The sequence below is a fragment of the Bufo gargarizans genome, chromosome 2, assembly GCF_014858855.1.
Source record: "Bufo gargarizans isolate SCDJY-AF-19 chromosome 2, ASM1485885v1, whole genome shotgun sequence".
NCBI classification, from domain to species: domain Eukaryota; kingdom Metazoa; phylum Chordata; class Amphibia; order Anura; family Bufonidae; genus Bufo; species Bufo gargarizans.
Window position 1 is genome coordinate 533094073 of NC_058081.1, and position 15507 is coordinate 533109579.

A 15507-nucleotide genomic window follows, 5' to 3' on the forward strand; every position below is an offset into this window, starting at 1 on the left:
ATCGGTCTGAAAAATCGGCAGCATTTCAGCTATATTTGGGCGTATCAGAGGATACGTTTTGAAAGCATACAGAAGAGTTATAAAACTGAAGAAAAAAAATTAACATTTTTGCTGCCCATAGCGACCAATGACAGCACAGCTTTCAGTTCATATTACGCCCTTGAAAAATGAAAGCTGCGCTGTGATGGATTGCTCATGAGTAACTAAGATAGCTCCATGGTCTCCATATCTAATATATCACCACCAAATTACTCCAGGACTACACTTTTTCCTTGTTAAACTGGGTTTTTAAAGTTGTTAACTGAAATAAGCCATATGCATCTGCAAGACCATTCATAGTCCAGGTATTCTCACTTACTTACCAAGTGCTCCCTCTAGTGTTAGTTTGTGAGTTTGCGCACACAAAAAAAAGCGCAACATGGAAGAGCCAGGACATATTACAAACAGGATACCAGTGAAAGTGACTTGCGCAGTTTAATAGCGGAGTGTAAATAGGATTGAGAAAACCTCAGTTCTTTATCATATTGCTTGGAGAACAGAGCCTTGTGCGCAGAGGCAAGGAGGAAGATCTGTTGTTGAAGCTGTATTCCTGTAGCACCCTCCATGCGTGTAGACTACAGAGAATACAGCACACGTAAGAGAGCAAAGCCCGCACCACCATCATAGCCTCTACTAATCTACTGTCACACAGTATTCCTAGATCTAAAATAATAATTTCATAATACAATTGAATACGTTAAATTACAAGAGGCCATGTGTTTCGTCATATTGGGAGGACTAGAAAACGATGGCTGAAGAGACTTCGGAGGTAGACACTCTTGTTTTACCATTTCTTGATGAGCCCTAAGTAAAAACACATTAATAAAATCCAGGAGGTTGATAAATTTGATGCTTTGGAATGGACAAGTCTTAGTGAGGTCTCATCTGCATCACACAAGGTATACCCAGTCACTGGGAGTGCGGCCATACTGGAAAAAGACAGAGAGAAGACTGTGATTAATTTACACAAACATTATTCTCATCAACATTGTCAGTCTATGAAAGAAAATGACAGCTCATCTGTGTGGCAGCTCATAGTTGAATCCCTGCTTAAAGGAGGCCACCTTTAATACGTCAGCTCATTTGGTGGTAAAAGCAGAATTGCGTTATGGATTCCGTTACCACGGACCATAACGCAATTCTATGACGGAAGGCATAACGGAATGCCTTTAGAGGCATTACGTTATTCATTCCGTCATAATAGAAGTCTATGGGCTGTATAAGGAATTTGTCCCCTGCATAATGGAAACGGGCCGGATCCGTTTTGCAGCCCATAGACTTTTATGACAGAATGAATACCGGAGTGCCTCTAAAGGCATTCCGTTATACCTTCCGTCATAGAATTGCGTTATGGTCCGTGGTAACAGAATCCGTAACGCAATTCTGCTTTTACCACCAAACGAAGTGTGAACTGATTTCATAACATGAAATTCGCTCATCTCTAGCTGTCACGTTCTCTTTTGGGAGGGTTTATAAGGAAACATACCTGAATGTCTGTAAGCTCTTTTAAGAAGCGTTTTGCTATGTCAGGTCCATTTTCCATGGTGGGTATGAGGTAATTCTGAAAAAATTATATACCAGTCAGCCATCAGATCAGAGAAATACAGCCCTGCATAACATACAATGTGTGGTGAAGCATTCCATAGAACACACTCATCCATTTAAAGTCCAGATTTGGCCTTTAATTTCAAAGGTAAAATTACAATTTAAACAGCAGGCACCTGGGACTAATGTAGGCGATCGACGATAACGTAGATCACACACATTTAACCCCTCAGATGAAATGCTCAAATGTGACCATGGCGTCTGGGAGGTAAAGAACCGGCTCCCCTAGTCATGGGAGTCAGAATATGGGGATGCAAAGAAAATTTTTATTTCAGTATTAAAACGCAAGAAAAACTATACATATGTGGCATTGTTGTAAACGTACTGATCTGAAGAATGCAATGTAACAGGTCAGTTTTACCACACAGAAAACTGTGGCAGAACTGTGTTTGTTTGTTTTTTTTGTTTTTTTATAATTCCATCCAATTTGGAATTTTTTTTCCTGCTTCCCACTACACTGTATGCAATATTAAATGGTGCCATTAGAAAGTACAACCTCATATGGCTATATGTGAATGAAAAAAAAATTTAAGTTATGGTTTTGGAAAGGCTGGGAGTAAAAACACAAAAGCAGAAAAAACCAAAACAAAAAAACCCAACTGAAAATCACCCAGTTATAAACGGGTTAAAATAAGCATTTAGCACTCACTTCTCCATTATAAAGTATCCGGTTAACAGGACAAACCACACAGGCGGTTCCTGCGCCGAAGATCTCCTTTATTCTGTTCTCTTGCAGCCCTTTCACCACGTCGGCCATGGTAAACGAGCGTTCGGAAACCTTAAACTCACCCTGCAGGAGACAAGATTGACAAGAATAGTACAGCAATGTAACACTTTATTACTAGAGGGGGTTTCCCGCTATAGACATCTATGGCATATAGATATAAATCCTGTGCATTTGAAACTCACCCACTGCCGCGCCAGATCCAGCAGACTGTGTCTTGTCACTCCGGGGAGGATTAACCCGCTTAGTGGTGGCGTTACAAGTTCTTGTTCTACAACCAAAAGGAAAAACCATGACAAACTTGGCAAACAGCTATACTCTCATTCACACACACACACTTGTACCCTCTACCGCCTGGTAGTCACTTTCCATGTGCTATTTTATATCTTTTGCTATGTACTGTAATGGTCCTTTTAGATGGGACAATTGAGCAGGCGATTATCGGGAAAGAAGCGTTCCTTTCCAACAACCGCCTGCTCGTCCTTGGAGGAGACGCATTTACATGCAGCGATCTCATCCACAGTATGGGGGGAGCGATCATTATTGCCATCGCTTGTCCACCATATTGAATCATTATTTGCTGGCAGCCAGGCGTGTTTAGACAGCACGATCTGCTGCCGGCAAATGCCAATTTAAGTGCCTGCGATCCAATTACTTGTTCATCGTGTAATCTGCGGCACCTTTACACCGCCAGATAATTGCTAACGTGCGTTCCTATTAACACTCATTAGTGATTATCTGGTGCATTTACACTGCTCTGACTAGCAGACTATTGTTGGGAAGGAAGTGTTCCTTCACTACAACTGCGTACTCATCAGTGGAGGTGAAGAGCTGCATTTACATGTAGTGATTGTCTCCACAGCATGGGGCCATGTAAATCAGCCATTACATTTTGTAACCGTTTTCTGTTGTATGCCTTAAATATTTTTTGCGCACATCACAAATTGAGAAGTACAGAGTTACGTTTAACATCTTGCCATTTCTGGAAGAAAGTAGCCATCTTTTTCTACTCCTAGACAATTCCTTAACATACCTGCTGTTTTATTAGACTTTTCAGAATCAGTCATTACATGTGTGTAAGTAAGGGAGAACACCATTTCTGGTCATTTTATGTGTGCATCTTTTCCTATTAGGGGTGGAGACTAGCTGCTATAATGTCTCACATACACAGGACAGGTAGAGAAGAGGAGACCCTGCTCCCCTATCTCTCACATACACAGGGCCAGCAGCATGGGGAACATTATATTAAAGTACTGAGTAGGGTGGCAGCAAAATCAGCATCGGAATGAGACAGTAAAACACTCACTAGAACTTGCAGCAGTGTCTCCATCTCTGCAGCCTGCTCCTGCCCTCTCCATTCTAAGAGAACCAGCTATAACCTGATCCCTCAGTGAGAAAAATTCATCTTGTCTCTGTCTCTCCTGATAGTGAATGAGGAGTGCAGGAGATAGAGGAGAAGTAGCTTCTAAGGGGGAACACAGGCATTTTTCTCTAACAAGATATATGATAAAGTATCTTCACTTGTAACATCTGTTGAAACGACCGTGCTTATTCAAATATTTTTAGGAAACGAAAGGGTGTATTAAATGGGCAGATTTTCCACCCAATGATTGCTAACGAGCGTTCGTAAGAACGCTCATTAGCGATTATCTTGCAGTGTAATATTGCCGCCAATTGCCCGATCAGGATTTGCCTGCGGCAGACTGTGCTGCCTAATTACGATTTGCCGCCGGCAAACCACTGTACAACATGGGGACGAATGATGGCATAGTGATCGCTTCTCCCCATGCTGCAGAGATCACTGCATGTAATAGCAGCAGTCTTCTCTGCTAGTGAGCAGGCGATTGCCAGGAAGTAATGCTTCCCTCCCAACAATCGTCTTCCTGATCAGGGTGTCTAATACACCCTTAACAGACAAAACTAATCTCAGGAGGATAATATATAAAGCTGAGTGTATGTATGTATGTATGTATGTATGTCTGTCTGCTAAAGGAATCCGCACCATCGCATATACAATCACGAACTTTAGAACACAGGTACATCTGGTGTCCGGGAAGGTTTTAGACAGTGTCTCAGCTGTCTAGCACGTACCGTTCCTGAGATATTCCCCCCAAAAATGCAATAATGGCACATCACATGACCTACATTAGCCAATAGAAGCCTGCAGGTCTTTCTCTTCATATCCCAACTGCCATACACACGGTCACATGTCCTTTATCAGCCAACAAAAGCTCGCTGTGGATGACACTGTTAAGGGAGCGGGGTGCTGGGAGGTCACAGTTAAGGGGGCGGGTAGGGTGGCCATTCAAGCCACCCTCAAAAGATGGACTTAAAAAAACCACCCCCAGGTCCTGCAAAGCCACGCCCCCCTCTCACGCCGCAGCCGAAAGGGATTTAAAAAAATGAAGGTAAAAATTAACTTCTGTCAGCTGCAGGGGTGGGAGGGAGGGAGGGTTATTTTCTCCCCGCAGCTCACACTCAGACAGCAAAGTGCTGCTGTCTGAGAGTGAGCTGTTCGAAAGGACATCCCTGTGTCCGTCCAGGCCCTGCGCCGGATGGAGGACAGAGTAAAAGCCGGACTGTCCGGCCTAAAACCAGACCTCTGGCCACCCTAGGCGCAAGGCTGCTGTGGGGGTCACAGTTAAGGGGAAGGTCCGCTATGGAGGTCAGTGTTAAGGGGCAGATTGCTGTAGAGGCCACTGTTAAGGGGGCGAGGTGTTGTAGAAATCAATGTTAAGTAGACGGCGTACTGTGGAGGTCACTAATAGAGGCGGCTTCTGTGGAGCTCACTGTTAAAGGGGAAAGCACTGTGGATGTTACTGTTAAGGGGGCAGGCCGCTGTGGAGGTCATGCTTAAGGGAGGAAGGGACTCTGGAGGCCACTATTAAAGGGGCAGCGGGGTACTGTGAGGTCACTGTTAAGGGAAAGGGGTACAGTGGAGGTCACTGTTAAAGGGGCAGTCGCTGTGGAGGTCAGCTAAGTGGACTGTAACCTATGGTCAGAGTTAAGGGGCGGGCCCCTGTGGAGGTCACTGTCAAGGGGTGGGGTGGGGTGCTGTGGAACTCACTGTTAAAGGGGCAGGCTGCTGTAAAGGTCAAAGTTAAGGGGGTGGGCTGCTGTGGAGGTCCCATTTTAAGGAGAAGGGGCAATGCGGGGGGGGGGGGGGGTCAGTTTTAAGGGGTGGGGGGCTGTGGAGGTCACTGTTAAGGGGGCGGCGTGCTGTAGATATCTTCTAACGACACACACAAACATTAAATGGAATAGATTAAATATACCCGTGTGAAGCCGGGTCCTTCAGCTAGTACTATTAATATTAATAACTGTAGAGGTAAAACAGTTGTTCAAACTGGCCCATCCCTTGACAGAATAAATACAAAAAACAGGACTTGCCTCCTTGCTCATTGATCCAGTACATGAAGAAGTTCATAGTACCAGCTTCAGTCACTTGGTGGTCATCACCGTATAGCCATAGTACTTGCTGACATCCTTCCTTTGTTGCTTCATGTTGCACATAAATTGTGGGTCCATAGTTTCTGTGTGGAAGTAAATATTCAGGTGCCAAGAATAAAATAAAAAATGTTCACTGGATGCAAAACCAATTATTAATCTTTTTTTAGTGCAGAGTCTCCTACCGACTTATGTGTTTCACGGTCATCATTTTGGGATATATATGATTGTTCTTTACTGTATTTTTTGGAAAGCAATATGTACAAAAAACAGCAATTCTAGCAGCTTTCTTTTTTTTTTATTTACGGCATTTTCCATGCAGGGCAAATAACGTGGTGGTTACACATGCGGCTGTACCTATTAATGTATGTGTAGTTTTTCTTTTACTTGGGATCTTTGAACATGACAACCAAAAAGCAATAAAGGGTTGTCTCACCTCAGGCAAGATATGTCACCAAAGTCAGATAGGTGCAGGTGCGGCCCCGATCTCCAGAATGAGCCTCCCGAAGTGTATGGAGAACAGCGTTGCATGCGCGGTCACCCCTCAATTTATTTCTATGGGAGTCCTGAAAATAGCCAAGCTGACCCGCTACTTCTAGCAGTCCCCTAGAGGTGAACAAAGTGGTGGCTGCACTTGCGTTGAGTACTCTCCACTCATTCCTATGGGACTTGTAAAAATAGCCGGGCATGGTGGGCGAGGTGACACAACCCCTTTAAGGACAGGGATCAAACACTTGCTCCACCCAGCGCAGGACACCAGGGATCATACCAGAGCACTGTAAAAAGGTGGTTGCAACAGAATAAAGTCCTTTAGTGATTACAAAAAAAAAAAAAAAAAAAAGTGGTGTGTTGGAGAGCACTAAAGAGTTAAAGAGGTTTTTCCAGAGTAGAATATCGATGAAATATCAATATCTAATCAGTGGGGTTCTGACACCCAGCACTGCCGGGTATCAGACACCCAATGATCTGATATTTACGACCTTCCCCGAGGATAGGTCATTAATATACTACCCCCGAAAACCCCCTTTAAACCTTTCCTAAACGCCCAAGAGAAATTTACGTCGGTGGCCGGGCATTTAAAAATGGAAGCCACTTGCATGTGTATTCACACAGCAGACACCCAAGACCAGCGGTAATTCCGGTCGCAGGCTTTTAACCCTTCAGATGCCCTATAACCCAGAAGCATTCTTCGGGGTGTGCTCCGTTTCTCCCATCGGGGATCAGGGCAGCCGGAGCGTATATGTGGCAGCCACTGTCCTCCTGTGTGACAGGAGGCTGCTGAATATTAGTTTCTATGGGGCTCCTGGCTGTGGCAGGACTCCATAGGAACATTGTAAAATTCTCATTGACAACCATATGTGGTGCCATTAGAAAGTGCATCTTGTCCCGCAAAAAAAACAAGCCTTCATGTGAATGAAAAAAAAAAAAAAAAGTTATGGCTTTGAGAAGGCTGGAAGTAAAAAAAAAAAAAAAACGTTAACGGGTTAATAACAACAAATACTGCCTATATCCAGTTGTCTGGGGTTCTCATGAGAAAAAGGCAAGCTTATAAAAAAAAAAAAAAAAAAAAAATGATATGCCATAATGGACAGTGGGCGGACAGTAATAACTGCGGTGTTAAATAAGGGTTTCTGCAGTTTTGAAATACAGTGCAACTTTTTTGTTTCCCACAAACTATCGGGAAAATGTCATGTAGCATATTCATATTAAACAGCAAAAAAGTAGAGCAAAAAGTGTTACTTACCCACCCAGTTTATAGTTCCCTACTCCACCCATCCAGGCACGCACATATTTTGGATCTGCCAAAAGTGAAATTGGACTAAATCCTCCGGATGGAAAGTATGGTCCTACAGGTCCAACGATGATATACAGTAATGCATGGTTGGACTTTGTGACACCTAGAGATGGCTGTAGGAAGACAGCAGATTCATTTAAGGAGGCAAATTCTGTTTTTCCTGTGAATCCTATATCCTATATTATACTTGGATAAGAGAGAAGGGGGGGGGGGGGGATAGTCTCATTGAAGAGACCTAGCAGGCGTATGGAGACTTAGAGGACCTTTCACTAGAATAACACATCTAAACTAACTATACAGACATGGAGAGCGGTGCCCAGGGATCTCCCTGCACTTACTGTTATACCTGGGCACTGCTCCGTTCTCCCGTAATTGCCTCCGGTATCTTCATATGTTAGGCTCCACCCAGTTGAACCTGCCGGCGTCTCCTTCTCCCATGCTGTAGCGCTGGCCAATCGCAGCCTGAGAGAAAAAAAAGCCCCTCAGGCTATGAGATGAGCGCTGCGATTGGCCAGCGCTACAGCATGGGAGAAGGAGACGCCGGCAGGTTCAACTGGGTGGAGCCTAACATATGAAGTGCAGGGGGATCCCTGGGCGCCGCTCTCCATGTCTGTATAGTTAGTTTAGATTTTTTATTCTAGTGAAAGGTCCTCTTTAAGGTGCCCATACACCTTCAACAGCTGTCCCCTGAATGCTGCCAACTGCTCCATACACTTACACACCTGGCCGAACATGTATGTGTTTTCATTGAGGAGAGAGCCAAAAGAACACTGATTCTTCTCTACCCTGATAGATGGTTGGGAAGAGTCAGGAGCTCCACGTATGCGTGTTTAGGCTGGTCCCACCACAAACATCAAGTTCAGATGACAAAAGTCTTATGTATATGAATTTTTTTTTTTTTTTTTTTTTTAGCAGACAATGGTTCATGAGAAAATACAGGAAAATTAGTTCACGTCAAACCAAACCAGAGATTTCCACCTGTAGACAGATGTTTTGAAGTTCTTGCCCTCTGTCAGTACAGGACAGGGTACCCGTTAAAAATAAGTCTTTATACATCTGCTGGGTCTCTTCAAAGAGTCATCTCCAGCCAACGACTAACCTGCTCTGTACTGACGAAGACCAAGAAAACCCGAAACAGCTTTCATAAACAGGTCACTCTTACATTTAGATGAGTCTCTGGTTTGGCTGACATGAGCTAATATGCATATTTCTAAGGACTTGACAGACAAACGTGAATGGAGCGAGTACTTGTAATTACACTGCACCACCGCTACAAGGGGAGACTATGCGCAGGAAGGGTCCATTCACACGTCCGCAATTCCGTTACGCATTTTGCGGGAACCAAATTTCGGACCCATTAATTTCTATGGGGCCCCACGATGTGCTGCCTGGATCCAGAAATGCGTACCCGCACTTTAGGGTCCGGAATTCCAATCCCGAAAAAATAGAACATGTCCCTATTCATGTCCACAATTGCGGACAAGAATAGGCATTTTCTATTAAGTGCCAGCGATGTCCGGTCCGCAAAATGCAAAACGCACATTGCCAGTGTCCGCGGATCCGCAAAACACACACGGACGTGTGAATGGACCCTAATGACCAGAAACTGTCCCGAAGATAGGTCACCAATATAAAACCCCTGCACAAATGCTTTAATAAAAATTAAAGGGAAATTGAGCACAAGGAGATGTATTTGATCAGGTCCTAACTGTTCTAAAAATAAAATAAAATAAAAAATTGTGGGTGTGCTTACAATACAAACACATACAACATCCAAAATGTCATAGAATGACCATGAAAGCTATAATAAAGTCTAAAACAGGAAAAAAATAAAACACAAACCAATATCATATAAGTCGGTTATATTCATACACTTCACTTTGTAGTAAAACAAAGTGGAACAAAAACCGTGACCTTCCAAAGGGACATCAACCTTCACAAAATGCTGAACACTGTGCCACCAAGGGAGGTTATCAAAAGCAATACATAAATAGCATAACAGTAAAAGCAAAATCTACCTCTGTGCCAATAAAGGTGGGTCGAATGTAGAGACTAGCGGTAGTAGATTTAGGAGCCCAGTCTCTGTCGAGGTCAATAAGTCTTCTTAGGCATTCTAGAAGTTCTGCATTGTCAAAGGACTGAGAAAAGATACAGGAGACTGAATATCATTGATGGAACACCATTCTTTTCCAGCATATTTTACAAGAAAACAAAAAATGGACAAAACGGCTTCCAATGGGGCAAGAGTAAGGCTAGGTCTACACGACGACATTTGTCGCGCGACAGATAGGGCGCAACAGTTGTCGCGCGACATTTTGTTGCACTAACGTCGCGCAACAATTTTTATAATGACAGTCTATGGTGTCGCACTGCAACATGCGACAGTCGCAGAAAAATCCATCTTGAATGGATTTTCTGCGACTGTTGCGTCGCAGTCGCAGCATGTCGCATGTTGCAGTGCGACACCATAGACTGCCATTATAAAAATTGTCGCGCGACATTGGTTCAACAAAATGTTGCGCGACAAATGTCGTCGTGTAGACCTAGCCTAAGTCAACTGGAAGGACATAGCCTTTACTGATCACCTGATTATATTTGGTTTTTAGGCCTTATCTTTAGGTTATATATTATATGCTGTATATTACATATAGATGGAAGAGGAAGCCATTATTTAAAACTCATTCTATCCCCGTTTGGTCTGCTACAAATGTATAGTAATATAAAGTAGACTCGGGCTCTGTTCACATCACCTTCAGAGCCTATACTGGAAGTCCAGGTAGATCTCCTGACGTACTCTATACTTCTAATAGAAAGGTCCGGTATTCTAAATGGCTTTGAGGACATTAACTTTTATTTCTTTACATTCCATAGCAACCAATCAGATTCCACCTTTTCATTTTCCAAAGGAGCTCAGGAAAATTAAAGTTTTAGGGCTAATTCAGACGACCATATGCTGTCCGCAAAAATGCAGATCTTTTTTTGGCTGACAGTTCAGCATGTCTGCAAAAAAAAATCTGATTGTTTTTTTTTTTTCAGGATGAGCGGTACTTTATGTAGGTGCCATGTTACAGTATTGCATTACCATTGAATCTATATTAATATTCATTCTGGCAAAAATGCTGAAAAAAATAAAACTATTACAGCATGCACTGATCATAAGCATTTATTGCACAGGCTAAGTGTATACTATGTTATGTCTTTGGACATTGATTTTAAAGCTAAAAAAAAAAAAAAAAAAGGAACATGACCTTTTAATTCATTGAATTTTTATTTTTTTTACATACTGACATATAGCTATATACCAATACATTAGTCTATCAACACAAAGGCAGTAATTGTGGTATAGCTAACCATACCCTAACAACTGGTAATATGGTCAAACTGTTGAGGCCCTTCAGTGGACCCAGTGCTTTGTGTCCATAAGCCCCGATTGTATCCCCTTAAACTCTCTTTATATGCCATGAAGGGGTTAAACAACACAGATCAGTGATTCTTCTATCTGAGAACATACAGTCAAAGACTTACAGGTAGACAAGCTCGTAGTGCTGTCCGATGCATCCTTTCCATGTTCAACATAGGTCGGAAAAGACGAACCTGATTGTCCTCTCCTCTATAAGCTTTCATACCCTCAAAGAGCTACAAAAGACACAAAGAAACTTTGCAGTACAAAACAAAAATGCAGGCTACAATCCTACGTACACTGGATCTCCATGATGTGAAGAGCACCCAGATATGGCACCCTCAGTGCCAGCCATGGTTCACCCACACATCTGTAAAAAGAAATCTGCCCCTCTATGAAAGGCTATTCCTCAGCAGATGAAGGGGCATATGATGACACCTCTGAGGAGGTGCCGGAAACAGGGAGGGTACCCGCACACGTTGTGGGTCATGTGCAGATTTTAGAAGTAATACAGCGCCAGCAAAGTGAATGAGATCTGACAAATCTCATTTACACTTTGCACATATTTTCCGCGTGGAAAGTGACCTGCCGTGCGGATTTTTAAATCTTAAAAAGATGCAAATGGGCAGGCACGCCACCTTTTGTTGCTTCTGTTAGATAAAAGATTATTTATTGGTAAACAATCAATCAACATATACATGATTGTAAAAGACCTATATATATATATATATATATATTTTTTTTTTTTTTTTAAATAAAAAGTAAAAATACTATACTGAACACCTTAAAAGAAAAGAAAGAAAAGAAAATACACACCCTACAATGTAACAGTATAGTGCACTATACATTCACTGGTGAGGTAAGTATATAGGTAGCTCATGCAGATATATTATTAAAACATACTGCTATGTATATAAAAATCACACCATGTTCGGCAATATATCACAAGCCGTAATCCACATCTATATAGTCACTTGACTGTCACTTCCTGAAGGAAGATGGTATATCAAATATATATCAGGTAATTGCGCCAAAAGTTTCCAGTAATCTAGATAAATGCAGATCAAAAGGGTTTGTTAATGGTTCAATGTATAAGACTTGCTGTTCCAATGTATAAGACTTGAAAAATAGAATGAATGAAACTTCAAACCACATTTTCCATGAATTTTGTATGGATCAGTCCCAGATCTTATGGGTGTCTTAATTAGGAGGCCTATAAAAGAATACAAAGAGGAGCACAGTTCTGTAGCCACTGAGGAAGAGGCAAGTAGCCTCAAAACGCGTCTGGCAGTTTGTGCGCCATCGCCATATTTCTTCTACTGGTCCGGACCAAAAGGAATAAGAATACATACAGCTGTTCTTTATGTTTCACATTTTTGCCGGTAAAGATTTATCCTTACGCTTCAATAAGGGCGAGACCAACCTACAAGGACCTGTGAGCAGGACCTTCAGAAAAGATCACCTGACCAAGAATTCATCACATGACCGGGTCAGCTGGCCAAACTATGTGACTGCTGTGTGAGAACGAGACATCACGGAAATAGCGCGAGATCGTAGCACAGCGTCCTCGCCACATGGAATTAGTATCCTGAAAAACGACACAAGTGTGATGCCCTATTAAAGACCTGATATACCACGGAACAACCATAGTGGCAAGAGCCTCAAAGAGGCAACAATTTATTAAATAATTCAGTGAACATCTATTGAAAGAGATGGTGAACTGACCCCAACAAACTGTGAATGGAACAGCAAGCCTTATACATTGAACCATTAACAAACCCTTTTGATCTGCATTTATCTAGATTACTGGAAACTTTTGGCGCAATTACCTGATATATATTTGATATACCATCTTCCTTCAGGAAGTGACAGTGACTATATAGATATGGATTACGGCTTGTAATATATTGCCGAACATGGTGTGATTTTTATATACCTAGCAATATGTTTACATGATATATGTGCATGAGCTACCTATATACTTACCTCACCAGCGAATGTATAGTGCACTATACTGTTACATTGTAGGGTGTGTATTTTCTTTTATTTTAAGGTGTTCAGTATAGTATTTTAATTTTTTTTTTTGTCTTTTACAATCATGTAAATGTTGATCCAATTTTATTATCGATTGTCTTTTATCTAACACAAGCGACAAAAAGGTGGTGTGCCTGCCTGTTTGCATCTTTTGAATTTCTCTTTATCACTGGGTAGGTGACCCAGTTGGCAGTGAACCTACCGCTATCCATTCCTCAGGGTGTTTGAGCCCTCCATTCTTGTTGTGTTATAGGATTTTGAAATCTGCAGCATATCTATTGTTTCCGTGGATTTAACAGTTTTTTAAATGCCCACTTTTTGTAAAGTGATAAGGGTGGCAGAGAAGGAGAAAAAGTTGCAAGTTTTGCAGCAAAATGGCACTTGCAACAACATATGTAACTTTTGTACACCACAAAAATGGCGAACACTAATCATACTTTTCCCCAAATGCCACCAGAAATGCCCAGATTTACTAATCCTATAGACGGTGTAACCTTAGACCGGCTGTCTAGACTGCACCAGATTTATCACAGGGGTTAAGGCTGGATGATAAATATGGTGCAGGATTAGACACATTTCACAGACTCTATACCAGCTACTGGTTGGCTTAATTTGAGACAGATTTTTATGCCAGAAATGCACCAAAATTCTGGTGCAAAATGGTCCATCTTACACCAAGCCTCCTTTCCAGTGAAGCCCACTTGCCTATGGAGAAAGATCAGCTGGAAGGTAGGGGAAGCTGCTTGCTGTAGAGCAACCCGTGCGCTCCACAGTTTAACTTGTGAGTTCTCAGAAACTCCTTCAGGTTAAAGACAACCTGTAACCTCTCCCGACATGTCTGTCTTAGCTACTACTTGTATTCCCCTTGTCCCTGCACTGTCTGTGCTGCCAGTGTCAGACTGTGCAGGGACACATCCCCATTTGGTAACATCCATCTAGACCTTCACTGCAACCCGCTAGAAATTCATTCATAACGTCTAGCATAAAGGAATGTCACATCACAGAGACATAGATGCTCCAGAACTGTTATTATATGGGGGATGCTACTAAAACAGACATGTCTGGAGAGGTGACAGGTCCTCTTTAACTCTTCAGTGACCGACCACTGAAATCAGATTCTGCCACTACACCGGAGAAGGCTCCATTTCCATGCCATTACGTCCTGGATCCTGACATCTTACCTCCACTGAGTAGTGCAGTGCAGAAGTAGCGGGGTGAAGGGAAAGGTTTTGGAAGGGCTTAATGAGAGGCTTTCCCCAGCCTCTCTCGTTGGTCCATTCTATGGTCAGCATATGGTCAGTAAATGTTTTTCCAAACACCAAGTCTGACACCGCCGGCTTCTTCTTAGGATGTTTGTTCAGTTCCACTTTCAGGTCTGCCGACTAAATTGAAGAAGGGACAAGGAGACATTCTTGTGAACATGACTCCACACACACTTCCATTATCTCCATCTATGTCCACATTGCACTGCTCACCTTAAATGTTGTGCTTGCCGCTCTCCATGAGGTAATAGGCCAACTGCGCTGAACAGATATTAGTTGTCTACCCAAAACCTAAGGAATGAAAGCAAAATTGAGGTATAAGTAAATAATATACAGATATTGCACAAGACCGTATGTGTTTTGCGATCCACAAATTGCGAATCCGTAAAAACACGGGACGACATCCGTATGCTATCCGTTTGTTTTTTTTGCAGATCCATTGTAACAATGTCTAAAACGGACAAGAATAGGACATTTTCTATTTTTTTTTGAGAGGCTACAGAACGGACATACTGATGCGCATAGCACAGCATTTTTTGCGGACCCATTGAAATGAATGGGTCCACATCCTATCTACAAAAAAAAAAAAACGGAACGGACACAGAAACAAAATACGTTCGTGTTCAAGTAGCCTAAAGTTGTAAAGCCGGCTATACACATTAGACAACTGTTGGAGGACACATGTATGCCTAGCCTTCACTGCCAGAAACCTCTGCTGGCAGATTAGCTCCCATTTTTAAAGTCAACCCTTCTTTCTCCTGACATCCGCTGCTTGGATGGGGGGGGGGGTCCGGTGACCCCCCCCCACACACACACACACACACATAAATTTACATGTATAGATTGTGTATAGACACTTTACACAGTAAATGTAAATTTACTGAAAAAAAATCTGCAATCCCATTAAAATATGGCCTAGCTGTCGCTAGCATTTGTAAGGACTATGATGGGAAGAAAAAACTCCAGAGGGGTGTTTTTACACAGTTTGTTCTGGCATTTTTGTGTTTAGTGGCGTCTATGCAGCAGCGGTTTTGCAGGGTTTTTTGCTGTAAAAACCTCAGCTCCAGATGTTAGCTGACGATTTATGGGAAATATGAAACACAGGACACACAAGTGTTTTTTTGCTACTCACATTTTCGTTAATTAGGTAACCTTTTTTGTCTTTCTGTTTTTTGGGTTTTTTTTCACAGCAGGCTGTAGC

The 15507-nt window shown here is 42.4% G+C and overlaps 1 protein-coding gene across 1 annotated transcript in view; it reads right to left on the bottom strand.

Moving 5' to 3' along the window:
• Positions 1-455: 455 nt before the first annotated feature.
• LOC122928554 (branched-chain-amino-acid aminotransferase, cytosolic-like) overlaps positions 456-15507 on the bottom strand; it is a 37537-nt gene continuing 22485 nt past the window's right edge. The window contains exons 2-11 of the mRNA XM_044281512.1: positions 14520-14597; positions 14226-14426; positions 11136-11246; positions 9629-9748; positions 7560-7723; positions 5759-5901; positions 2554-2639; positions 2294-2434; positions 1526-1600; positions 456-968 (exon numbers count right to left, since the gene is read on the bottom strand). Coding sequence (XP_044137447.1) covers positions 930-968; positions 1526-1600; positions 2294-2434; positions 2554-2639; positions 5759-5901; positions 7560-7723; positions 9629-9748; positions 11136-11246; positions 14226-14426; positions 14520-14597 — 1158 coding nt within the window. The 3' untranslated portion in view covers positions 456-929. The remainder of the gene's footprint in view (positions 969-1525; positions 1601-2293; positions 2435-2553; positions 2640-5758; positions 5902-7559; positions 7724-9628; positions 9749-11135; positions 11247-14225; positions 14427-14519; positions 14598-15507) is intronic.